The sequence below is a fragment of the Mesoplodon bidens genome, assembly GCF_964165515.1.
Source record: "Mesoplodon bidens genome assembly, chromosome: 2".
NCBI lineage: Eukaryota > Metazoa > Chordata > Mammalia > Artiodactyla > Ziphiidae > Mesoplodon > Mesoplodon bidens.
The window spans coordinates 120416220-120443834 of NC_138177.1; the positions used below are offsets into that span (position 1 = coordinate 120416220).

Here is a 27615-nt window from a genome sequence, read left to right on the forward strand (position 1 = left end):
GGAGACAAAAGACCTGTATGCAGAAAATTGTAAGACACTGATGAAAGAAATTAAAGATGATACAAATAGATGGAGAGATGTACCATGTTCTTGGATTGGAAGAATCAACATTGTGAAAATGACTCTACTACCCAAAGCAATCTACAGATTCAATGCAATCCCTATCAAACTACCACTGGCATTTTTCACAGAACTAGAACAAAAAATTTCACAATTTGTATGGAAACACAAAGGACCCCGAATAGCCAAAGCAATCTTGAGAACGAAAAACGGAGCTGGAGGAATCAGGCTCCCTGACTTCAGACTGTACTCCAAAGGTACAGTAATCAAGACAGTATGGTACTGGCACAAAAACAGAAAGATAGATCAATGGAACAGGATAGAAAGCCCAGAGTTAAACCCACGGACATATGGTCACCTTATCTTTGATAAAGGAGGCAGGAACGTACAGTGGAGAAAGGACAGTCTCTTCAATAAGTGGTGCTGGGAAAACTGGATAGGGACATGTAAAAGTATGAGATTCGCTCACTCCCTAACACCATACACAAAAATAAGCTCAAAATTGATTAAAGACCTAAATGTAAGGCCAGACACTATCAAACTCTTAGAGGAAAGCATAGGCAGAACACTCTATGACATAAATCACAGCAAGATCCTTTTTGACCCATCTCCTAGAGAAATGGAAATAAAGACAAAAATAAACACATGGGACCTAATGAAACTTAAAAGCTTTTGCACAGCCAAAGAAACCATAAACAAGACCAAAAGACAACCCTCAGAATGGGAGAAAATATTTGCAAATGAAGCAACTGACAAAGGATTAATCTCCAAAATTTATAAGCAGCTCATGCAGCTCAATAACAAAAAAACAAACAACCCAATCCAAAAATGGGCAGAAGACCTAAATAGACATTTCTCCACAGAAGATATACAGACTGCCAACAAACACATGAAAGGATGCTCAACATCTTTACTTATTAGAGAAATGCAAATCAAAACTACAATGAGATATCATCTCACACCAGTCAGAATGGCCATCATCAAAAAATCTAGAAACAATAAATGCTGGAGAGGGTGTGGAAAAAAGGGAACACTCTTGCAGTGCTGGTGGGAATGTGAATTGGTACAGCCGCTATGGAGAACAGTATGGAGGTTCCTTAAAAAACTACAAATAGAACTACCATATGACCCAGCAATCCCACTACTGGGCATATACCCTGAGAAAACCATAATTCAAAAAGAGACATGTACCAAAATGTTCATAGCAGCCCTATTTACAATAGCCTGGAGATGGAAACAACCTAACTGTCCATCATCGGATGAATGGATAAAGAAGATGTGGCACATATATACAATGGAATATTACTCAGCCATAAAAAGAAATGAAATTGAGCTATTTGTAATGAGGTGGATAGACCTAGAGTCTGTCATACAGAGTGAAGTAAGTCAGAAAGATAAAGACAAATACTGTATGCTAACACATATATATGGAATTTAAGAAAAAAAAATGTCATGAAGAACATAGGGGTAAGACAGGAATAAAGACACAGACCTACTAGAGAATGGACTTGAGGATATGGGGAGGGGGAAGGGTAAGCTGTGACAAAGTGAAAGAGCGGCATGGACATATATACACTACCAAACGTAAGGTAGATAGCTAGTGGGAAGCAGCTGCATAGCACAGGGAGATCAGCTCGGTGCTTTGTGACCGCCTGGAGGCGTGGGATAGGGAGGGTGGGAGGGAGACGCAAAAGGGAGGGGATATGGAAACATATGTATATGTATAACTGATTAAATTTGTTATAAAGCAAAAAATTGAAAAAAAAACACCTAATCAGACATTTGAATCACAAAGAGTATTATAAAGGAAAAAATCACTCAGATTTATACATGTAGAGATATACCTCATTATTACTTTAATAATATTTTTTGCCAAAACAGGATTAATCTACCATCTGTTTCTGTTTTTGAGATATAATTGTAGAGCACTTGTTTCTTGATTTCTATTCAGAAACTAGCCATGAAAATGGAAAGGTAGCCTCTCTTTTTGGAGAAGCAGGAGAGAGTAGAAGTGAAGCCTCTGGTTCCATCCTGCCTGAGTTCAAATTCCAGCTTTACTACTTACTAGACATAGCATTGTGGGTAAGTCACTTAAGTGCTGCATCTCAGCTTCCTTATCTGTGAAATGGAGTTATTGGAAGGATTAAAGGAGTTAATACAGAAAGCGCTTAAAATAGTGCCTGGTACATAGTAAGAAAAATATAGGAGTTAACTATTATTATATATGGTCATACAAAGGTACCTATGATATATTGTTATACAAATAAAAGTGAGCTCATAGAACAAGTTATATAATATTTCCCATTTGTATGAAAAGAACAAAGTATATAATAATACATCTATTTATATACATAAGCATAAAAATATTTTAAAGTCTCTATATACAACTGCTAATGTGATTATCTTTTTTTTTTAGGTTTGTTTTATTTGACTATATCTATTTTTTTTTTTTTTTTTTTTTGCGGTACGCAGTCCTCTCACTGTTGTGGCTTCTCCCGTTGCAGAGCACAGGCTCCAGACGCGCAGGCTCAGCAGCCATGGCTCATGGGCCTAGCCACTCCGCAGCATGTGGGATCTTCCCGGACCGGGGCACGAACCCGTGTCCCCTGCATCAGCAGGCGGGCTCTCAACCACTGTGCCACCAGAGAAGCCCTATGTGACTATATCTTAAACTATTTTATTATATCTATTCAGGCACAGTAATTATATAATTCTAAAACAAAAACAAAATAAGTACATTCTGAGAAATATAGTTTCCTCCTTTCTCTTCTATCCTCTTCCTTCTCCCCACCTCACAGTTGCCCACTTTTATAGTTTTAATTTTTCCATTAAGATATAAATGCATAAATATATAGAAGTGCATAAACTATATGAATTATATTCACTTCCTTGCCAAAATAAAGCTAACTGCACAAAGTATTCTGATAGCCACTGACAATTTAGGTCTGCATAGCTAAAAGAAGTTACTCCTTATGTCACAGCTGCCCAGTGCTCTCTTAGGAGGATGCACCTGATTTATTCAATCCATGTCCTATTGACTGATGTTTCAATCTTATCACCAAAAATGCTGCAAAAATAGGTTTGTGTTTGTGAAAAAATCTGCTTTTAATCTTTATATAAAATTGGAATAATTATTAGGAGAGAAAACAAATTTCCCAGCCCTAATGACAGGTACTCAATATTTTATATTCTCCAGAGTCCTCTGATTGCAATAATATCAAACTCCAACATTCCTTCTAAATTTAAAAATAATGGTTTTTACTAAATTTTTTAATAGGTGTTTATTGGACTATAATTTCTTCACCATACTGTGTTAGTTTCTGTTGTACAACAAAATGAATCAGCCATATGCATACATATATCCCCATATCACCTTGTTCCTAATCCTCCCTCCCACCCTCCCTACCCCACATCTCTAGGTCATTGCAAAGCACCAAGCTGACCCCCCTGTGCTATGCTGCTGCTTCCCACTAGCTATTTTATATTTGTTAGTGTATATATGTCCATGCTACTCTGACTTCACCCCAGCTTCCCCCTCCACACCCCGGATCCTCACGTCCATTCTCTATGTCTACGTCTTTATTCCTGTCCTGTCCCTAGGTTCTTCAGAACTTTTCTTTTTTAGATTCCATACATATGCATTAGCATACGGTATTTTTTTTCTCTTTCTGACTTACTTCACTCTGTATGACAGACTCTAGTTCCATTCACCTCACTACAAATAACTCATTTTCATTTCTTTTTATGGCTGAGTAATATTCCACTGTATACATGTGCCACATCTTCTTTATCCTTTCATCTGTTGCTTGACATTTAGGTTGCTTCCATGTCTACATCCTGGCTATTGTAAATAGTGCTGAAATGAAGATTGTGGTACGTGTCTCTTTTTGAATTATGGCTTTCTCAGGGTATGTGCCCAGTAGTGGGATTGCTGGGTCATATGGTAGTTCTAATTTTAATTTTTTAAGGAACCTCCATACTGTTCTCCATAGTGGTTGTACCAATTTACATTCCCACCAACAGTGCAAGAGGGTACCCTTTTCACCACACCCTTTCCAGCATTTATTGTTTCCAGATATTTTGATAATGGCCATTTTGACCAGTGTGAGGTGATACCTCACTGTAATTTTGATTTGCATTTCTCTAATAATTAGTGATGCTGAGCCTCTTTTCATGTGCCTCTGGGCCATCTGTATGTCTTCTTTGGAGAAATGTCTATTTAGGTCTTCTGCCCATTTTTTAATTGGATTGCTTGGTTTTTTTGATATTGAGCTCCATGAGCTGTTTGCATATGTTAGATATTAATCCTTTGTCCCTTGGTTCATTTGCAAATCTTTTTTCCTATTCTGAGGGTTGTCTTTTCATCTTGTTTATGGTTTCCTTTGCTGTGCAAAAGCTTTTAAGTTTCATTAGGTCCCATTTGTTTATTTTTGCTTTTATTTTCATTACTCTAGGAGGTGGGTCAAAAAAGATCTTGCTGTGGTTTATGTCAAAGAGTGTTTTTCCTATGTTTTCCTCTAAGAGTTTTATAGTGTCTCCTCTTACACTTAGATCTTTAATCCATTTGGAGCTTATTTTTTTGTATGATGTTAGGTAGTGTTCTAATTTCATTCTTTTACATGTAGCTGTCCCGTTTCCCAGCACCACTTATTGAAGAGGCTGTCTTTCTCCATTGTATGCTCTCCCTCCTTTGTCATAAATTAGGTGACCATATATGTGTGGGTCTATCTCTGGGCTTTCTATCCTGTACCATTGATCTATATTTCTATTTTTGTGCCAGTACCATACTGTCTTGATTACTGTAGCTTTGTAGTATAGTTTCATGTCTGAGAGCCTGTTCCTCCAGTTCCATTGTTCTTTCTCAAGATTACTTTGGCTATTCGGGGTCTTTTGTGTTTCCATATGAATTGTAAATTTCCTGTTCTAATTCTGTGAAGAATGCCATTGGTAGTTTGATAGGGATTGCATTGAAGCTGCAGATTGCTTTGGGTAGTATAGTCATTTTCACAATATTGATTCTTCCAATCCAAAAGCATGGTATATTTCCCCATCTGTTAATGCCATCTTTTATTTCTTTCATCAGTGTTTTATAGTTTTCTGAGTACAAGTCTTTTGCCTCCTTAGGTAGGTTTATTCCTAGATATTTTATTCATTTTTTTGCAGTGGTAAATGGGATTGTTTCCTTAATTTCTCCTTCTGATTTTTTTGTTCCTAGTGTATAGGAATGCCAGAGATGTGCATTAATTTTGTATCCTTAAACCTTACCAAATTCATTGATTAGCTCTAGTAGTTTTCTGCTGGCATCTTTGGGATTTTTTATGTATAGGATCATGTCACTGGCAAACAGTAACAGTTTTACTTCTTTTCCAATTTGTATTCCTTTTATTTCTTTTTCTTCTCTGATTGCCATGGCTTGGACTTCCAAAACTATGTTGAATAAGAGGGGCTAGAGTGGACATCCTTGTCTTGTTCCTGATCTTAGTGGAAATGCTTTCAGTTTTTCACCATTGAGTATGATGTTTGCTGTGGGTTTGTCATACATCGCCTTAATTATGTTGAGGTAGTTTCCCTCTATGCCCATTTTCTGGAGAGTTTTTATCATAAATCGGTGTTGAATTTTGTCAAAAAGTTTTTCTGCATCTATTGAGATGATCATATGGTTTTTATTCCTTAATTTGTTGATATGGTGTATCACATTGATTGATTTGCATATATTGAAGAATCCTTGCATTCCTGGAATAAACCCCACTTGATCATGGTGTATGATCCTTTTAATATATTGTTGGATTCTGTTTGCTAGTATTTTGTTCAGGATTTTTGCATCTATGTTCATCAGTGATATTGGTCTATAATGTTATTTTTTTGTGATATCTTTTTCTGGTTTTGGTATCAGGGTGATGTTGACTTCATATAATGAATTTGGGAGTGTTCCTCCCTCTGCAATTGGTTTGAAGTTTGCGAAGGATCAGTGTTAGCTCTTCTCTAAATATTTGATAGAATTCACCTCTGGAGCCATCCATTCCTGGACTTTTGTTTGTTGGAAGATTTTTTTTTTTTTTTTTTTTGCGGTATGTGGGCCTCTCACTGTTGTGGCCTCTCCCATTGCGGAGCACAAGCTCTGGACGCGCAGGTTCATCTGCCATGGCTCACGGGCCCAGCCACTCCGCAGCATGTGGGATCTTCCCAGACCAGGGCACGAAGCCGTATCCCCTTTATTGGCAGGCAGACTCTCAACCACTGCGCCACCAGGGAAGCCCTGTTGGAAGATTTTTAATTACAGTATCAATTTCATTACTTGTGATAGGTCTGTTTATATTTTCTAATTCTTCCCGGTTCAGCCTTGGAAAATTGTACCTTTCCAAGAATTTGTCCATTTCTTCGTGGTTGTCCATTTTATTAGCATATAATTGTTTGTAGTAGTCTCTTATAATAATTTGTATTTCTGTGGTGTTTGTTGTGATTTCTCCTTTTTCATTTCTAATTTTATTGATTTGCATCCACTCCCTTCTTTTCTTGGTGAGTCTGGCTAAGGGTTTATCAATTTTGTTTATCTTCTTAAAGAACCAGTTTTAGTTTTATTGATCTTTGCTATTGTTTTCTTTGTTTCTATTTCATTTATTTCTGTTCTGATCTTTATGATTACTTTCCTTCTACTGACTTCAGGTTTTCTTTGTTCTTTTTCTCTGGTTGTTTTAGGTGCAGGGTTAGATTGTTTATTTGAGATTTTCCTTGTTTCTTGAGGTGAGATTGAATTGCTTTAAATTCCCCTCTTAGAACTGCTTTTGCTGCATCCCATAGGTTTTGGGGTGACATGTTTTCATTGTCACTTGTTTCTATGTATTTTTAAATTTCCTCTTTGATTTCTTCAGTGATCTCTTGGTTACTTAGTAGAGCACCATTTAGCCTCCATGTATTTGTGTTTTTCTCAGTTTTTTTCCTGTAACTGATTTCCAATCTCAAAGTGTTGTGGTCAGAAAAGATGCTTGATATGATTTCAATTTTCTTAAATTTTCTGAGGCTTGATTTGTGACCCAAGGTGTGATCTATCGTGGAGAATGTTCCGTGTGCACTTGAGAAGAAAGTGTATTCTGCCACTTTCTGGTGGAATGTTCTATAAATATCAATTAGATCTATCTGGCCTATTGTGTCATTTAAAGCTTGTGTTTCCTTATTTATTTTCTGTTTGGATGATCTGTCCATTGGTGTAAATGGGGTGTTCAAGTCCCCTACTATTATTGTGTTACTGCCGATTTCCCCTTTCATGATTGTTAGCATTTGCCTTACGTATTTAGGTGCTCCTATGTTGGGTGGGTAAACATTTACAATTATTTTATCTTCTTCTTGGATTGATCCCTTGATCATTATGTAGTGTCCTTCCTTATCTCTTGTAACAGTCTTTATTTTAAAGTCTATTTTATCTGATATGAGTATTGCTACTCCAGCTTTCTTTTGATTTCCATTTGCATGGAATATCTTTTTCCATCCCTTCACTTTCAGTCTGTATGTGTCCCTAGGTCTGAAGTGGGTCTCTTGTAGACAGCATATATATGGGTCTTGTTTTTGTATCCATTCAGCGAGCCTGTGTCTTTTACTTGGGGCATTTAATCCATTTATATTCAAGGTTATTATCAATATGCATGTTCCTATCACCACTTTCTTAATTGTTTTGGGTTTGTGTTTGTGGGTCTTTTTCACCTCTTGTGTTTACCGCCTAGAATAAGTTTCTTTAGCATTTGTTGTAAAGCTGCTTTGGTGGTGCTGAATTCTCTTAGCTTTTGCTTCTCTGAAAAGCTTTTGATTTCTCAAATCAAATGAGATCCTTGCTGGGTACAGTAATCTTGGTTGTAGTTTTTTCTCTTTCATCACTTTAAGTATATACTGCCACTCCCTTCTGGCCTGCAGTTTCTGCTGAAAAATCAGCTGATAACGTTATGGGGATTCCTTTGTATGTTATTTTTTGTTTTTCCCTTACTGCTTTTAATATTTTTTCTTTGAATTTAATTTTTGTTAGTTTGATTAATATGTGTCATGGATGTCTCTCCTAGGGTTTATCCTATATGGGACTCTTTGGGCTCCCTGGAATTGGATGACTCTTTCTTTTCCCATGTTGGGGAAGTTTTACACTATAATCTCTTCAAATATTTTCTCAGATGGTTTCTTTTTCTCTTCTTCTTCGAGGACCTTATACTTTGAATGTTGGTGTGTTTAGTGTTGCCCAGATGTCTCTGAGATTGCCTTCAATTCTCTTCATTCTTTTTTCTTTATTCTGTTTCTTGGCAGTTATTTCCACCATTTCATCTTTTAGCTCACTTATTCATTCTTCTGCCTCAGTTATTCTGTTATTGTTTCCTTCTAGTGTATTTTTCATTTCAGTTATTGTGTTGTTCATCTCTGTTTGTTCTTTAGTTCTTCTAGATCTTTGTTAAACATTTCTTGTATTGTCTCAAACCGTGTCACCATTCTATTTCCAAGACTTTGGATCATCTCTACTATCATTAGTCTGAATTATTTTTCAGGTAGATTGCCTATTTCCCCTTCATTTATTTGGTCTTGTAGGATTTTACCTTGCTCCTTCATCTGTGAGATTTTTGTCACCCTCCCTTTTTTTTTTTGATGAGTGGGACTGTGTTCCTGTCTTACTGGTTGTTTGGCCTGAGGCTTCCAACAGTGGAGCTTGTAGGCTATTGGGTAGAGCTGGGTCATGGTGCTGAGATGAAGACCTCCAGGAGACCTCACTCCAATGAATATTCCCTGGGGTCTGAGGCTCTCTGTTAGTCCAGTGGTTCAGACTCGGAGCTCCCACCACAGGAGCTTCAGCCCGACCCTCAGCTCATAAACCTGGATCCTGCAAGCTGTGCAGGGTGGCAAAAAAAAAAAAAAAAAAAAAAAAAGGAGAACAATAACAAAGTAAAGAAATAAAATTAGACTAGGAAACTAACAGACATGTTAGAAAGAATACAAAAATAAAAATATAGATGAAACAACAACCAGAAGGTAAAACAGAACCACAGTAGTTAAACAGAGGAGGAGAAAAAAACAAAAAAATGTGGAAAGGCCTTGGCTGTGGAGGGCGGGGCCTAAGCAGGGGCGAGGTTTGGGCGGTGGGCATGGCCTATGCTTAGGAGTAATGTGATTATCTTAAGGAGGGATTTTCAGTGGCTCTATTATGTTTCAATTTTTTACAACCTTTATATTTGGTATTATTAAGAAATCAATAAAAATAGTTCAATTAAAAATGTGTTTTTTGAATTAGGGAAAAGAAGAAAAAGAAAGTACAGGAAAACAACAAAATTCTTAGTTTTTAGAAAGATGACAATATTTATTAGGTTTTCATGCTAAAAGAGAGTTTGGATTTTATAAAATACAATATAAGTGGAAGTATATTACAGTAAACCTAAAGTTATAACTTCCCTTTACTAAAGAGACATCATTCATATTATGTAAAGAAAAATATGCAAAAGGAAAAAGAAAATACTTAAATACCTCTAAAATTGCTAATAAATACACCCAAGGTTGTTAAATTTAACAGAAAGTTGGCTGAAGCATTAACTACAAAATAATGATAAAACAATCAACATATTTCTGCTTTATTTTACTGAGACAAGGATGCCATAATAAGCTTGAAGTACTTTTTAAAAAATTAATTAATTTTTGGCTGCATTGGGTCTTCGTTACTGTGCGTGGGTTTTCTCTAGCTGCGGTGAGCAGGGGCTACTGTTTGTTGCAGTGCGTGGCCTTCTCATTGCGGTGGCTTCTCGTTGCAGAGCACGGGCTCTAGGCATGTGGGCTTCAGTAGTTGTGGCACACAGGATCAGTAGTTGTAGCTCATGGGCTCTAGATCCCAGGCTCAGTAGTTGTGGCGCATGGGCTTAGTTGCTCCGTGGCATGTGGGATCTTCCCAGACCAGGGCTTGAAACTGTGTCCCCTGCATTGGCAGGCGGATTCTTAACCACTGAGCCACCAGGGAAGCCCCAGCTTGAAATACTTTTAATGCCCCCACTGTATATATTCTGCCTAATATATAGAGGAGTAATCTCTATAAAACTTACAATTCTAAAACAAAGTTTCCAAATTTTGTTTAATATTGTATGACATCTTTTCTCTCTGAGAATTAATACAGTGCCTATTGGCAGGTTTATTAACCTATCTAAGCCTTAGTTTCCTCAACTATAACATAGGGAAAATATCCTATGAAGATTAAGTGAGAACGTGCAGTCCTCATGCAGAATATGAGAACAACAGTACTTGAACTTTTTCACTCTATCATTATCTCTTTGTTATATGATAGCCTAAAAAGAATAATCAGGGCTTCCCTGGTGGCGCAGTGGTTGAGAGTCCGCCTGCCGATGCAGGGGACACGGGTTCGTGCCCCGGTCCGGGAGGATCCCACATGCCGCAGAGCGGCTGGGCCCGTGAGCCATGGCTGCTGAGCCTGCGGGTCCCGAGACTGTGCTCCACAACGGGAGAGGCCACAGCAGTGAAAGGCCCGCGTACCACAAAAAAAAAAAAAAAAAAAAGAATAATCAGTGTGATTATTAATACTATTTTGTCTAATGTATAGACTGTGCTTTTAGCACTTGATAAACTTACATACTAGCTTAAGTTGAATTCTTAGAAAGTTAAAAATATTATATCTTAGCTCTCCCATATGCCATTTCTGTCCAATATGTCTTTCTCAAAGGTCACCAGTTACATATACTATCCCAAATTTCTGACCTATGCTGATGACAGATCTCCATCTATTGTGATGTCATCCAGTACTTGATGGTAATATTTCACATGATACTTTTTCCTGGCTACAGTTTAAAGAGCACTTCCTGTTTGTAGAGTCAAGCCTACAACATTATCAAAATACGTAACTCAAGGATTACAGTATGACTTCCTGTGATTTTATTTCTATATCGTTGCCTTAAGTAGCAAATGAGTAAATCTTCTAAATTATGTCAAAAGACTTCTTGTCCATGAAGCAATATATTCTGCGATCTCATTGACAAAATTAAAAGACCATCCTTGCAGTTTTGGGGTCAGTAGGGATATCACTGTTATGAACCCAGGATTTACAGAACACTGGCAAAAATTCTGAGGTACAGCGACTTGGATCAGTTTGATATACTACTCACAGATTATATTGCATTTGTGGAAAAATCAAGATACTGTTTCAAACTAAATTTTAATCTTGAATTTACTGACATATGTGTGAATACAATCCTGTACTGGGTTTTCGCCAGAAAAGGTAATCCTGACTTTGTGGAATTGCTCCTCAAGAGGACAAAAGACTATGTTCAAGACAGAAGTTGTAACCTGGCACTGATATGGAGGTAATAATCTATATGTTTATGTTGAAAACATAAAAGGAGCAAATTTCTCTTTAGGAGGATATACTACTTCTTTTTTTCTAAAATGTATATGCATACTGACTACATATGGATAAAGAATGCTGTTGATTGCTCATTCATTTGTTCATTCCTTCATTATCTATTCAATAAAATTTCACTTATATGTAAATTATTATGTACCAATAAATTACTAGTGGTTTGCTCTATAAAGCTTATATGTAAGTGTTCAAGGTAATGCAGTGTTACACAACCTAGATTTCTGTAACTAGTCGAAGACATTGTTTTTTGTAATACTGTGATCTCTTCTTTTTGAGAATACTGAGAATGTTTATCTATAAACTATCTAAATTGACTTTCAAAGTATAATTCAGGATATACACACATATCCACTTAGTCATACTTGTTAAACATAATAATTCCCTATTTTTATGTTAAACATTATAAATTTGACTCCAAATTCTCCAAAATTGAACACAGTGAAAGTCAAATACCTGATTCAATCCGCTATAGAACCAAATTTTCACATTGTCTGAACATGTCAATCTAGCTAATGAATACTACTGAGGATCTTAGAATAAAATGTCCAATATGACCTCGTTGTAGTCTGTAATACAGATTTTAAAGTTACTTAGTTTGCACTAACTGCAATTTACTCTTTGGTTTTAGGTATTGGTTTGATTAGAACAGATGTGCATTTATTCATTCATTCAACAAAGTACTTATCACCTTACTATGCATGAGGCACTGTACTAGGTATGATGATAGAACCATGTATTCAGTGAAAAACAAGACAGATAAGATCAGTTTAAGACTAAACCGATTTAGATTCTGCCTGAAGCAGAGTTGTTTTCTTGATTGTGTATCACTGTGGTGATGGAGAACCACTGGATTACTTTCCTTAATGATAACCCAAGTACAAAAACTGAGAGCTGAAGTCTTCAATATCAATAAATAAAACCCCAAATAGTACTTTTTGGTTGTTTTACGACCATTATATTTGTAACTATAGCAGACATCAGCAGCTTCTAACACTGAGTGTCACTAGCTGGGTTAAGTAGTGCCTATGTGTATCCCTGGCAGGCCCATGGGAAAGAAAAATGAAGTAAAACAAAGGAAGAGAGGATAAGTTAAAAAAAAAAAAGATTAATGAGGGGCAAGAAGGGAAAACTGAAAGGAATGAAAGGAAAATGAAAGAAAAACATAGGGTGGGACATGATAGAGTGCCATTAAAAACTGCCTTAATAAACTGTTTGAAGATTAACAGATTTTGACTTAGATGCATCCACAAGGTAAAACACATTACAGGCCAATTCTACATACCACAATATCTTTAGGATCTTTCAGATTCACAGAATTTTAAATTCAGATGGAACCTAAGAATTCATTAGCAAACCTCCCCTAACCCTCTTCCTGGGCAGCAACTCCCAGAGTGCATCTCTGGTTGGTGCTCATCTGGTCTCTGACTGAACAACTCTAATAGTAGTGAGTTAACTATTTCCTGAGGTAAAGCATTCCTTTGCCAGGGACCCTTCTCTTTCCTAGCCACTCATTTTCCCTCAAAGATTTTACCCAGTCCCATGACTTTAAATATTACAATATGCCAATGACTCCCACATCTTTATCTCCAGCCATGAGCTCTCCTCTGAGCTCCAGACTCCTCCTATATGAGGCTGTCTGCTCAACATCTCCACAGAGCATCTCAAATTTAACAGAATCAAAACAGAATACTGATCTTACTCACACTCTACCTGCCAACTTTCTCCTTCCCCTGAATCCTGCACTTGATTAATGGCCTCTGTTGCTCAGGCCAAAAATCTAGGATTTATGCTTGCTTCTTCTCTTTCTTTCACAACACATCAGCAAATCTTTTTTATTTTATCTCTAAAATATGTAACAATTAGTTATACTTTTCATCTTCTCTGTTTCTAACCTAGGTGAAGCCACCATTGTCTCTTGCCTAGACAACTCCAATAGACTCCTAAAGAGTCTTCCAGCTTCCACTCTTCCCTCTTACAATCCATTCTTGACTCAGAAGCCTGAGTGACCTTATAAAAATGTAAAATAGGTCATACCACCCACGCTTAAAATCATCCAAAGTTTTCCTACTACAGATGAAATAAAAGTCAAACTCAATACCCATTTTTTAAAACTCCCATATGGGGACTTCTGTGGTGGTGCAGTGGTTGAGAGTCTGCCTGCCAATGCAGGGGACACGGGTTCGAGTCCTGGTCCGGGGGGTCCCACGTGCCGCGGGGCAACTGGGCCCGTGGGCCACAGCTACCGAGGCCCATGTGCCTAGGGCCCATGCTCTGCAGCGGGAGAGGCCACCGCAGTGAGAGGCCCGCACACCCCAACGAAGAGTGGCCCCGGCTCGCCGCAACTAGAGAAAGCCCACACGCAGCAACAAAGACCCAACGCAGCCAAAAATTAAAAAAAAAAAAAAAAAAAAACCTCCCATATGATATGTCCCCAAATCCAATCTCCTGAATTCTAATCTCATGTCATTCTCCCCCTTGAACACTATATTCCAACCACACATTGGTTGTCCACTGTCTACTCTTGCTAAAAGTAAGCTCCATGAAAGGAGGAACTTTGACTATTGCTTCAGCTTTGAATCCTCATGCCTAGAACTATGCAGATACACAGCAAGTGGTTAATGAAGATTGTGTTGGATGAAAAAGTGAATTTTTATACAGCTGTATTAGATTCTTCTTCCTCATAGTGCACTGACTTCTGTCTCCATTTCTCCAACTCTGCCCCCAGAGATATAGAGTACAAAGTCTACTCATTCTCTGTCCTGTATGAAAACCTCTCAAATATTTGAACATAGCTATTATGTTCCCATAATGAATACCTTATGTTTACTATTATCTGTTGTTCTTTATTTCCATAGCAGCATGATTCTTTGGTCACCTTCCCCTGTATACACTCCAGTTTGATAATTTCGCTAATCCAATAATGAAGTGTCTAAATAGGTCTCTGGAGGAGAAGAGACAGAATTAATGAGAGAAAGGAACTTAAGTTTGCTCATTTTTGCAATAAACCTGCAAAAATAGATGCCACAGTATGGTAGACTGTAAGTGGATAAAGAGAGATGACATCATTCAGTTAAAATAACAATAATCATTTATTAAGCATTTTCTAAGTACCAGGCACTGTGTTATTTGCTGAGGATATCAAAAACAAAGTAGACATATTTCCTGATTTTGGAGAGCTCACAGACTAGTACGTAAGCCATAAAAAATTATAATTATACTATAAGTTCAAAAATAGAAGCATATAGAGGTAGAAGGAACAGAGGACATCGTTAATATTGGGGAGGAGCAGGTATCTGAGAAGGCACTTTAGAAGAGGTGATGTCTTAAATTTATTTTTAAAATGTAAAAATAAGTTTCCCTGTCTTTCCCTTGAAGAAATGTAATCTAGGCAGAGAGAGGCTGACTAAAGCCAAGAGAGATACAAACATGTTGTACCCAGTGACTACAGGCAATTCAGCAATTGCTAGAGAGTGAGATGGAAATCAGGTAATAGTGACAGATAAGGCCTAAAAGAGAGCCCTTGAAGGACCTTTGTAGGCCATACCAAAGAATTTGAAATTGATACCACGGGTGATGCCCAATCAGTGAAGGTCTTTTCAGACTCGGAGTATGAAAAGATTCATCAGCTCCCATTTGAAGACTGGACTGTGGTAAGGGAGGGTGCAGCTAGAATTAGGGAGACTAGTTAGTAGACTGCTCAAACACTCCAGGTAAAATGGCAGGTCCAGAATTTCTGTAGAGGAAGGGTTGAGGGAAGCAATCTGATTGAAAAGAGGGAGGTGGCTAGAGGAGGTGCTTGAAACTGAATTTGCATAGCATGCCCAGTGTGCTAACTAAGATTACATGTGTACTTATAATAGTTTTGGGGGAAGAACTAATCTGCTCTACCACCATCCCCCCCAATCCCTAGGTAAATTATAATGAGGACTTAAACTAAAAACAATAGCAATAAGAGAAAAGGAAAAGGAGAGACATTACTAAATAGAATAACCAGGCATTACAGTAGGTGATTAGAAGTAGAAACTGAAAGAGAAGAGTTACTCTTCAGATTTCTGAATTTTGAGACTCATTGATTATTGTATTAGCTTCCTTTTGCTGCTGTAACAAAGCTACCACAAACTTAGTGGCTTAAAATAATATAAATTTATTATTTTATAGTTCTGAAGGTCAGAGTCCAAAATGAGGCTACAAGGGCTAAAATCAAGATGTCACAGGGTGGGTTCCTTCTGGAGGCTCTAAGGGAGAGCCTTAGAGGCCTCTAGCTAGATGCTCTAGCTGTCTTTGCCAGCTTCTAGAGCTGCCTACATTCCTTGGTTCATGGTCTCTTCCTCCATCTTCAAAGCCAACACTGCACTCCTATCTCCTTCACTGGCTCTGCTTCTATCATTCTCTGACATCTCTTATAAGGACTCTTGTGATTATACTGGGCCCACCTGGATAATCTCGCACCTCAAGATCCTTATCCTAATTACATCTGCAAAATCCCTTTTGCCATATTGAGAGGCTATTTCAGTCTACCACAATGGTCATGCCACAAATCTATCAAAATTATTACAAGAGACTACAAAGTCAGTTTTGGATGCATGTGTTTGCATTGCCTAAGGGATATCCAGGTAAAGATGTGCAGTAGGTGGCTATTATGTAGTGTCATCCTTGATGTCTCTCTTTTACATTGCACATCTTAGTCTGTCAGGACATCTGCTGAGTCTACCTTTAAACAATATACAGAATTTGATCATCTCCACTGTTATCACCTAAGCTAAGTGATTTCTCTCCTTCTATCCCATAACAAATTCTCAATAATAACAAATTCTCAATAAAGGTGAGATCGTGCTGCTTTTTTTACTCAAGATCTCCAGTGGCTCTTCCATTCCATTTAGAGTAAAAGATGACGTTCTTACAGTGATCTGCAAGGCTTTATACGATGTGACATCCCATTACCTCTGTCCTCATTTCTTACTACCCCTCACCCTTTTCACACTTTTAGCCACACAGCCTCCCTTACTCTTCCTTCACCACCCCAGGCACACTCTCCTGCCTTAGGGTTCTTAAATGGCCAAATGGCTAACTTCTTCATCTTCTTCTTCTTTACCTAATGTCACATTTCAGTAGAGCCCTCTCCTATAATCCTATTTAAAATTTGAAAATGCCAAAAGTTCAGGACCAGACACTTTCATGAATTCTACCAAACATTCAAAGAAGACTTAATCCTTCTCAAACCATCCAAAAAATTGAAAAGGAAGGAATGCTCCCAAACTCATTCTATGAGGCCCACATTAGCCTGATACCAAAGGCAGATAAACACACTTTGAAAAAAATAATTAAATAAAATAAAATTACAGGCCAATATCCCTGATGAACACAGATGCAAACATCCTCAACAAAAGAATAACAAACCGAATTCAACAATACATTAAAAGGATATACACCATGATCAAGTAGAATTTATCCCAGGGATGCAAGAATGGTTTGATATGTGTAAATCAATCAACCTGATACACCACATTAACAAAACAAAGAATAACACCATATAATCATCTCAATAGAGGCAGAAAAAACATTTGACAAAATGCAACATCCATTTATGATATAAACTCTCAATAAAGTGGGTATAGAGGGAACATACCTCAACATAATAAAGGCTATATATGATAAACTCACTGTTAACATATTATTCAATTGAAAACCTGCAAGCTTTTCCTCTAAGATCAGGAACAAGAAAAGGATGCCCACTATTACCACTTTTATTCAACATAGTATTGGAAGTCCTAGCCACAGCAAATCAAAAAAGAAAAAGAGACAAAATTGGAAAAATTGGAAAGAAAAAAGTAAAACAGTCAGTATTTGCAGATGACATGATACTATATAGAGAAAACCCTAAAGAGTCCACCAAAAAATTATTAGAACTAATAAACGAATTCAGTAAAGTTGCAGGATACAAAATCAATACAGAAATCTAATGCATTTCTAAACGTTAGCAACTATCAGAAAGAGAAATTAAGAAAACAATCCCATCTATAATTGTATAAAAAGAATAAAACATCTCGCAATAAATTTAACCAAGGAGGTGAAAGACCTGTACTCTGAAAACTATAAGATATTGGGACTTCCCTGGTGGTGCAGTGGTTAAGAATCTGCCTGCCAATGCAGGGGACACGGGTTTGAGCCCTGGTCTCGGAAGATCCCACATGCCGTGGAGCAACTAAGCCTGTGCGCCACAACTACTGAGCCTGCGAGTCACAACTACTGAGCCCGCGAGCCACAACTACTGAAGCCCTAGCACCTAGAGCCAGTGCTCCACAACAAGAGAATCCACTGCAATGAGAAGCCTGCACACTGCAACGAAGAGTAGCCCCCTCTTGCTGCAACTAGAGAAAGCCTGTGTGCAGCAACAAAGAGCCAACGCAGCCAAAATAAATAAATAAATAAACTTATCACAAAAAACCCTATAAGATATTGATGAAAGAAATTGAAGATATTGATGAAATAAATGGAAAGATATACCATGCTCATGGATTCAAAGAATTAACAGTTAAAATGTCCAAACTACCTAAAGCAATCTACAGATTCAATGCAATCCCTATCAGAATAACAATGGTATTTTTCATGAAACTGAAACCAATAATCCTAAAATTTGTGTGGAATCTTGAAAGACCATGAACAGCCAAAGCAATCTTGATAAAGAAGAACAAAGCTGGAGGTATCATGCTCCCTGATTTCAAACTATACTACAAAGCTATAGTCATCAAAAGTATATAGTACTGGCACAAAAACAGACACATAGATCAATGGAACAGAATAGAGAGTCCAAAAGTAAACCCATTCTTATATGGTTAATCAATTTATAACAATGGAGGCAAGAATATACAACAGGGAAAAGACAACGTCTTCAATAAATGGTGTTGGGAAAACTGGACAGCTACACATAAGAGAATCAAACTGGACCACTTTCTTGCACCGTATACAAAAATACACTCAAAATGGTTACAGACCTAAATATAAGACCTGAAACCATAAAACTTCTAGATGAAAACATAGTATGCAATTTTACATCAGTCTTTGCAATATTTTTTTGGATATGTATCCTCAGGCAAGGGCAACAAAAGCAAAAATAAACAAATGGGACTACATCAAACTAAAAAGCTTTTGGATAGCAAAGGAAACCATCAAAAAAATGAAAAGGCAACCTATTGACTGGGGAGAGTTATGTGCAAACAATATATCTAACCAGTGGTTAATATCTAAAACATATAAAGAACTCATACAACTCAATATTATAAAAATCAAATTTAAAGAGGTGCAGGGGACCTGAATAGGTATTTTTTTCCAAGGAAGACATACAGATGGCCTATAGATATGTGAAAAGATGCTCGACATCATTAATCACCAGAGAATTGCAAATTAAAACCATAATGAGGGCTTCCCTGGTGGTGCAGCAGTTGAGAATCCGCCTGCCAATGCAAGGGACATGGGTTTGAGCCCTGGTCCGGGAAGATAGCACATGCCGTGGAGCAACTAAGCCCCTGCACCACAACTACTGAGCCTGCGCTCTAAAGCCCACAACAACAGCAACAAAGACCCAACTCAGCCATAAATAAATAGATAAATAAATAAATAGATAAATAACTAAATGTATAAAACCACAATGCGATATCACCTCCCCCCGTCAGAACACATATTATCAAAAAGACAATCAATAAGTGTTAGTGAAGGTGTAGAGAAAAGGGAACCCTTGTGCACTGTTGGTGGGAATGTAAATTGGTGCAACCACTATGGAAAACAGTATGTAGTTTCCTCAAAAAAATTAAAAATAGAGTTACCATATGATCCAGCATTTCCACTTCTGGGTATTTATGTGAAGAAAATGAAAATATTAATTAAAAAAGATACATGTACCCCTATGTTCCTTGCAGCATTATTTACAATAGCCAAGATATGGAAGCAACCTAAGTATCCATCAATAGATGAATGGATACAGAAGTGGTGTCTGTGCATATATACATACATACAATGTATTATTACTCAGCCATACAAAAGAATAAAATCTTGCTATTTGTGACAACATGGACAGATGTAGAGGGTATTATGCTACGTGAAATAAGTCAGATAGAGAGAAACAAATACTGTATGATTTCACTTACACGTGGAATCTAAAAAACAAAACAAATGAACAAACAAAACAAAAAGGAAACCGACTCAGATACAAACTGTTGGTTTCATGGCAGGGGTGGTATGGAACTGAGAAAAATAGGTGAAGGAGATTAAGAGTTACAAACTTTTAGTTATAAAATAAATAGGTCATGGGGATGTAATTTACAGCATAGGGAATATAGTCAATAACGTTGTAATAACTTTGTACGGTGATAGATTATTGTGGTGATCAATTCATATTGTGTATAAATATCAAACCACTATGTTATACACCTGAAACCACTATAATATTGCATGTCAACTGCATTTAAATTAAAAAAATAAAAAAATAAAATTGAGAAATGCCCTCACTGCACCTTCTCAGCACTTCCATACTTCTTATCCTGCACTACTTTTTCTTTTTCCCAGAATACTTATCAAACCTTCTAACATATTATAAAATGGGCTTGTTGTCTATGTTCATTCTGTTATGTATTGTCTGTTATCCCTCACTACTATATTAGCAAGAAAGCGGCATCTTTGTTTTGTTCATTCATATATCCCAAGTACCCAAAAGGGTGCCTGGCATACAGTATGCATTCAGTAAGTATATGTTGAATAAATTAACAGACAGTAGTTATCATGTTATGGTCATAGAGGAAATTGCCTGAGAACAATGAATCAGATGAAAATTAGTCAAAACACCACATCTACTTTAGCTAGATGTTGAGGGCAGAGGAAGAGGAATCAGTGAAAGAGGGTTGAGAATGAATAGTCAAAGAGGTAGATGCATAACTTGAAGAGAATGGTCCCACGGAGTCATGGGAAAACATCTCAAGAAAGTCAAGTGTGTCAAATATCAAAGATAAAAGTATTATGAAGAAAGGTCTATTAAATTGGCAGCTGGAAACCGGAAGAGAAATGTTAGGAAAATTTTTAGAAATAATTATTATAGCTACAAAATGGAATCATTCCCTGCATGTCTATATGGAACTATTATGTCCCATTTCATAAGTGCATATATGACAGGTTTTCAGATACAGAGGGCTCAGTTCATTAACCTCACATTTAAAAATTGATTCTTGCTTTGCTTGCCTCATTCCATCCATATAAGTACTGTAATAATTAACTGTCAGGACAGATTAAGCAAATTTTGGTTTACAATAACATGATCTTTAAACATGAGGATTAATTATATGTCATTTGGGTACAGACTAGACTTTTGAATCTCATTTTAAACCTATCTGAGTTTTAGTTATGTTTTCAACATTTTTGGTCCAAAATATCTTCTACAGTAATGTCAATCTTAATATCTTAAAATCAACTAATATCTCTAAATCTTAACAAGGGCCACTTACAGTATTTTTTGTCCCCTAAGTCCCGTGAATTCCCATACTTATAAGTCTCTTAAGGCAAATATCTTCTTAAGAGTTAACAAGATGAATAAATTAGCTTGCTTTTGAAAATGTTAAATGATTGCGCTTCACTAAAATTCTGATTAGGCCCAAAAGCTACAAAATAACTTTAAAATTAATAATATTTTTCAGGATAATGGTAAAAAATCAATTAACATATATTTGAGTATGTACTATGGGCCAAGCATTGTTCTAGGCATTTAGGGATATAAAAGTGTATTAAACAAAGAGTATTGCCCTGTAGAACTTAAAATTTTATAGTTTATCTTGCCCACGCACTGATTTTGAAGATAAGAAAATGAAATATTAGAGACATTAAGCAAGCTGTCCAAAATGATAAGAGCTTAATGGAGCTATGTACAAAGTGCCATAGAGTTTATTAGACAGGGTCTTATACGATGAGTAAGACTTGTCCCAGAATTGAAAATGGAAGGGAAGAACATACACAAATCAAAGAAATGTAAAAGAGTTGAATGCAGTGGTGATTTGGGAAAGTGAATACCAACAATCAGGAGAGGGAATGTAGAAGTAGTTTAGAAGTTCAATTTTGGATATGTGTTGGAAGTATTTGTGAAAAAGATGAGATGTTCAGAACAATATTGATCTGGAGATGACTCTAGGAGAGAGTGTATATATATTTTATACAGAGTTAGAAGGATATATATAGTGCCACTGGTAGAGTGATGACAAAAATCCCACTTCTTAATTTCTAAAACACTATTCTGCACTGCACCACACTATTTTTTTTTTTTAATCACAAAATCTTGGCATTTCAGAGCTCAGTGAAGCTTTGGAGATAAACTAGTTGGTCTAGTAATTTTCAAACTGTACTTTTTTGAGCTCCTGACAAGAGAATCACCATATGGGAGGTCTCTAGGACCCTAAATACACTTCAACCAGAGAACTTATCTAATACAAATGATGTATTTTATATAGCTAGTTCTTGCATAACAATATTCCAGTGTTGGCTTATGTTTGTAAATGAAACATTCTTTCCAATCTTTTTATTGCCAAACACCTACTATGACCTTCAAGTCTTAGATCCAGGATAACCTACAGGCAATGACTAACCCAGGTAGAGTTAGCTGTCCCTCCTTGGTGTTTCTACAGTTCCCCAATCATGTTTCTATCATAGCAATGATCACCTTGTACTGTATTTATTGAATTACTTGTTTGTTTCCCTTATTAGACTATAATAAGCATCTTGAGATCAAGGACTACATCCTTCATCTTTGCATATCTAGTACTCAGTACACTCTAGACAAGCCAGTGTTAAATAAATTAGTTAATGAATGGATGAGCAAATGAATACATAAATGCATGAGGAAATGGAGACTCAAGCTGACTTATTAGTTAGGAGAACTAAAACCTAGAACCTAGAACCTTTAAATCTCTATTGTTTTTAGCACTATACCACGTTGCCTCCCATCTTAATTATTTGAAATCTTAAAGTTCTTTTTGAATAATGCTTTTCTTGCTAGGCATAATTATCCGAAACTAATATTTATAGTTTGTATGCTGTTCTGCAGAATATATTAGTATTTTATTAGATCAATCAAGAGAATTCCGGAGACAAGGACCATGAATAAAATTTCCCTTTTTTTATCCTAAAAGCCATGTCTACTTGGCCAAATCAAAGCTTGATAATTAATACAAAATTCCCTGTGGCTGATTCTACCATGTCCTATCTACATATACTGACCAATTCAATAGCAAACATAAATGTCTATTAAATGAAACAACTGCAAGAACTATACACAATTAGAAAAAAATAACATTTTCATTTCTGTCATAAGGGAGGAGAAATTTTCAAGTCCAGTCATCATACAGCACTCCAGGAAAAACAAGATTTCAGAGAACTCTCAAAACTCTACTGAAGAAGGCAAATTAAATTCTGTCCTTGAGGGACCTGATATGACCCTCATCATAATTTACATTTCTTCAATCTGAAAATACCAACTCTGATTTTATTAAAGTGAAAAAATAGAATTAAGGTAGTTGCACTTATTCCTTTTCAGTCTAATTTTCAAACTCAATTCAATCTCAAGCCTGATACGTGATCAAGAACAACAAAAACAAAAGGGTCACAGAATTCTATTCTATTAATAAAGCGAAATAAAAAAAATCTGTCCCTCTTTTCCATTTTAGATTTTCCAGAGCTATATCAGTTTCATAATATTAGTTCTAATCACTATGGATTTCTCAAATGAGAAACAGAATTGCTATTACTAAAACTAAACACTTTCCACACATTGTAAATCTTTTTGTTTGTTTTTACAAGTGTAAACGGGATTTAAGTGTGTAGTACAGTTTTCTTATTTTTTGACCTTCAGGTTGGCCTAGATTCGGAGTGGAAAATTCTTTTTAAGACATACTATATATAAAGGAGAAGTTACATTAATGTTATTTAAGATATTTACTATTTAAGATAATACTATTATTTTCTCTTTACTGTTAAGACAAAGTTTTTACCACATTTCTTAATTCTATATTCAATGAGGCTTTTCTTGTTTGTCTGATTCACAGAACTTTCACACCAGTATACTGTCCAAGCCCATTAAGTGGAATCACACCTCTACTTTACGTAGCTCAGACGAGACAATCCAATATCTTAAAAATACTCCTGCAATATGGAATTGTAGAAAGAGAAAAAAAACCTATCAACATTGTGTTAACAATATTGCTCTACCCCTCAAGAGTGAGAATAATGGTTGATCATGAACTGGTAGACATCCAGGAAGATGCCAAAACATGTTTAGTGCTTTGTTCCAGAGTGCTTTCTGTCATTTCAACCAGGGAAATAGAGGTAAGCAAAATATTATACTTTGGGTGTGGGCTCAAATATTGATCAATTTTAAGATAAAATTGTGAGACAAGAATAAAGTTAATTTTTCATCTATCAAACCAGTGAATCACTGAGTATATGCTTATAAATTAAAAACAGGCAAAATTCTAATTATCTTGAACATTTAGCTCTTTTATTTCATAATTTTATGTCTTCTAAATATGAAATAATTTTTTAAAGTTAGTATAGTTTTAGTAGTTATTAAGTAGATGTATATTATTATTACATTCTAATTACATAATAATCTGTTTATTAGGATTTCTATGTCTCAAAAACAGAACAGGGCTTCCCTGGTGGCTCAGTGGTTAAGAATCTGCCTGCCAATGCAGGGGACATGGGTTTGAGCCCTGGTCCGGGAAGATCCCACATGCCGCAGAGCAACTAAGCCTGTGCACCACAACTACTGAGCCCACGAGCCTAGAGCCTGTGCTCCGCAACAAGAGAAGCCACCGCACTGCAACGAAGAGTAGCCCCCACTCACCACAACTAGAGAAAGCCCACACACAGCAACAAAGACCCAACGCGGGCAAAACTAAATAAATTTAAAAACAAAAACAAAACAGAACAAATTAAACTTTTAACAGATTTCTTTTCCAATAGAATATTGTAAAATTAAAGTTACATTTCTCTCCACTATAATCACATACCAAGAAACATATTTTCCTTTTCAAAATTCCTGAACAATTTTAAGCATGAAAATATAAAGGCTTTAAATATTTGCTCAATTGAAAATATCTATCCCTCAGAAATGTGAAGAGTTTCTCCTTGATAAGGTTTAAAAAAAAAATCAACCACATGAAGGGCATGTTTATCCTGTCAAAATGAACTGCAAGTTTCAGCATCAAATTGTATCATGTCTATTAGTATCAAGAAATAAGTCTAAGATAGACAACTGATGGGAATATACTGTACAGCACAGGGAACTCTACTTAATGCGCTGTAGTGTCCTAAATGGAGGGGATATATGTATATGTATAACAGTTTCATTTTGCTGTGCAGTAGAAGCTAACACAGCATTGTAAAGCAACTATACTCCAATAAAAATTAATTAAAAAAAAGAAATGTCTGCATAAGGTAAAGAAAGCTACCCCTATAAATTTAAACCAGTCAAAGTACCAAGGAATCTAGCAGTTTCCCTTATCTTTAAAGGTGTGACTTCAGAAATAAACTCCTAAGATATATAGTTCTGCTGGGTCTTTAATTTTTTTAAGCTTTAACAATGCATATCAATCAACCATGCCTGGGCCAACTGTAAGAACAGCAAATTCGTCAAATTATTTTGGCAACCAATTTCTTTTAAGCATTTAAAAAAATTTATTTTATTTATCTATTTTTGTCTGCATTGGGTCTTCGTTGATGCGCATAGGCTTTCTCTAGTTGTGGCGAGCGGGGGCTACTCTTGGTTGTGGTCCATGGACTTATTGCGGTGGCTTCTCTTGTTGTGAAGCACAGGCTCTAGGTGTGTGGGCTTCAGTAGTTGCGGCTCATGGGCTCAGTAGTTGTGACTCACAGGCTTTATGGTGCAGGCTCAGTAGTTGTGGCACACAGGCTTAGTTGCTCCGCGGCATGTGGGATCTTCCCGGACCAGGGCTCGAAACTGTGTCCCCTACCTTGGCAGGCAGATTCTTAACCACTGTGCCACGAGGGAAGCCCTGGCACCAATTTTTGTTGCTATTTTTTGTTGTTTTTGTTTTTGTTTTTATGACTGCACCACATGGCATGTGGAATCTTAGCTTAGTTCGCTGACCAGGGATTGAACCCGCGCCACCTGTACTGGAAGCACAGACTCTTAACCACTGGACCACCAGAGAAGTCCTTGGTAACTAATTTTTAAAACAAAAAAATAAAAAAAATTTTTTTGCTTCTTTATATATACAATGGAATATTACTCAGCCATAAAAAGAAAAGAAATTGAGTTATCTGTAGTGAGGTGGATGGACCTAGAGACTGTCATATAGAGTGAAGTAAGTCAGAAAGAGAAAAACAAATACCGTATGCTAACACATATATATGGAATCTTAAAAAAAAAAAAGGTTCTGATGAACCTAGGGGCAGGACAGGAATAAAGATGCAGACATAGAGAATGGACTTGAGGACACGAGGAGGGGGAAGGGTAAGCTGGGACAAAGTGAGAGAGTGGCATGGACATATATAAACTACCAAATGTAAAACAGATAGCTAGTGGGAAGCAGCCGCATAGCACAGGGAGACCAGCTTGGTGCTTTGTGTCCACCTAGAGGGGTGGGATAGGGAGGGTGGGAGGGAGACACAAGAGGGAGGAGATAGGGGGATGTACATATATGTATAGCTGATTCACTTTGTTATACAGCAGAAACTGACACACCATTGTAAAGCAATTATACTCCAATAAAAATGTTAAAAAAAATTTTTTTTGCTTCTTTAGTAATTTGCTTGTCCTTGTCCAGTGTTAGTCCTGCACAATTTTTATAGGACATATCGATTCTCAACCAGGTCTATGAATGCTATTGCTGAGGTACACTCAAAATAGAAGAGTACTAGGAGAGAATGAGTTGATCAAAATCACCTGAGTGGCAAAGACGTTAAAGCTGGATTCCAATCAATTTCAGCTTAATAAGTGAAGTAGCATTGAGCAATAAGGTGAAAAATGGCATAAAAACCAGCTTAAAGAACTCTAAATAACCCTGCTTTTCATTTCCACATTTGCCAGTTTTACTGTAAATATACATTTAGATATCTTTACTTCTAGACCACAGTTCTGTGATTGCAGAGGCTATGTGTATTTTGCGTAGTCTAGCAATTATCCCAAGCACCAAGGTCAATGCTGAGTATACATGAGATATTCTTTAAATAATTGTTTACTGAACAATGAAAAATTATATATCATTTAAGTTAAAGTGTCATGTAGTCTGTAGAGTGTAGGTTCTTCTGGAGAAGTACCTCTATAACACAGCAATGTCTTTTACTTCTAAATCAGCCTAATAACATTTGGCTTCTAGAACTAAATCTTTAAAAGGGTAGCTTATCTAAAACGTAAAAAGTTATTTTAATGTGTACGGGCCTCTTGTTAGGTCTTCTCATGATTCAGCAGCATGTAGTTTTACTCTACAATGGCTGGAATCACCTGGTGGAACTTTTAGGATTTATGTTGTCTGTGCCCAACACCACACTAACTAAATCAGAAATTCTGGAGTAGAACCTCAGCATTAATATTTTCTAAAGTCTCCTAGATAATTCCAGTCAAACTGGTCAAATTGGCAACACTACGCTAGAAGAAGCTAATAAACCATAAGTGTATGATCTGTCTAAAATTAAAAACATACAGATTCACTGTTGTAAGAAATGTTTTATATCCTTAGACACATTAAACATTATATATGATTGTGAGAATAAAATGGGAGTAAAAATTCTTGCCTCAAGTGAAAATGTTTTAGAAAAAATATTATAAGGGTTAAATAAATTTAAGATACATTTTGTGAACTCAAATAAAACAATTAAAGTGTTTATAATTTCCCTTTTCCCTTTTCTTTAGATGCAGCTAAGTTTAGGAAGACGTCCAATTATTTCAAATTGGCTGGACTACATTCCTTCAACAAGATACAAAGATCCATGTGAACTATTACATCTTTGCAGAATAACCATCAGGGCTCAACTACTGACCAACAATATGCTCCCAAATGGAATATTTTCACTTCTTATTCCTGTTCGTCTACAGAACTACCTGAATTTAGAAAGCTAATGCACATCTTTTTCTTCATTCTTTTAAGGACGCTCACTGTTGTATGGTTTAGAAGTTAATAAACTATTAACTT

The 27615-nt window shown here is 36.5% G+C and overlaps 1 protein-coding gene across 1 annotated transcript; it reads left to right on the forward strand.

Moving 5' to 3' along the window:
• Positions 1-10980: 10980 nt before the first annotated feature.
• ASB17 (ankyrin repeat and SOCS box containing 17) lies at positions 10981-27542 on the forward strand (the record flags this gene model as incomplete). The annotated part of the gene is given in 5 exon segments (XM_081226136.1): positions 10981-11022; positions 11026-11088; positions 11092-11378; positions 23506-23785; positions 27336-27542. Coding segments are annotated over 5 exon segments (879 nt in total).
• Positions 27543-27615: the final 73 nt, after the last annotated feature.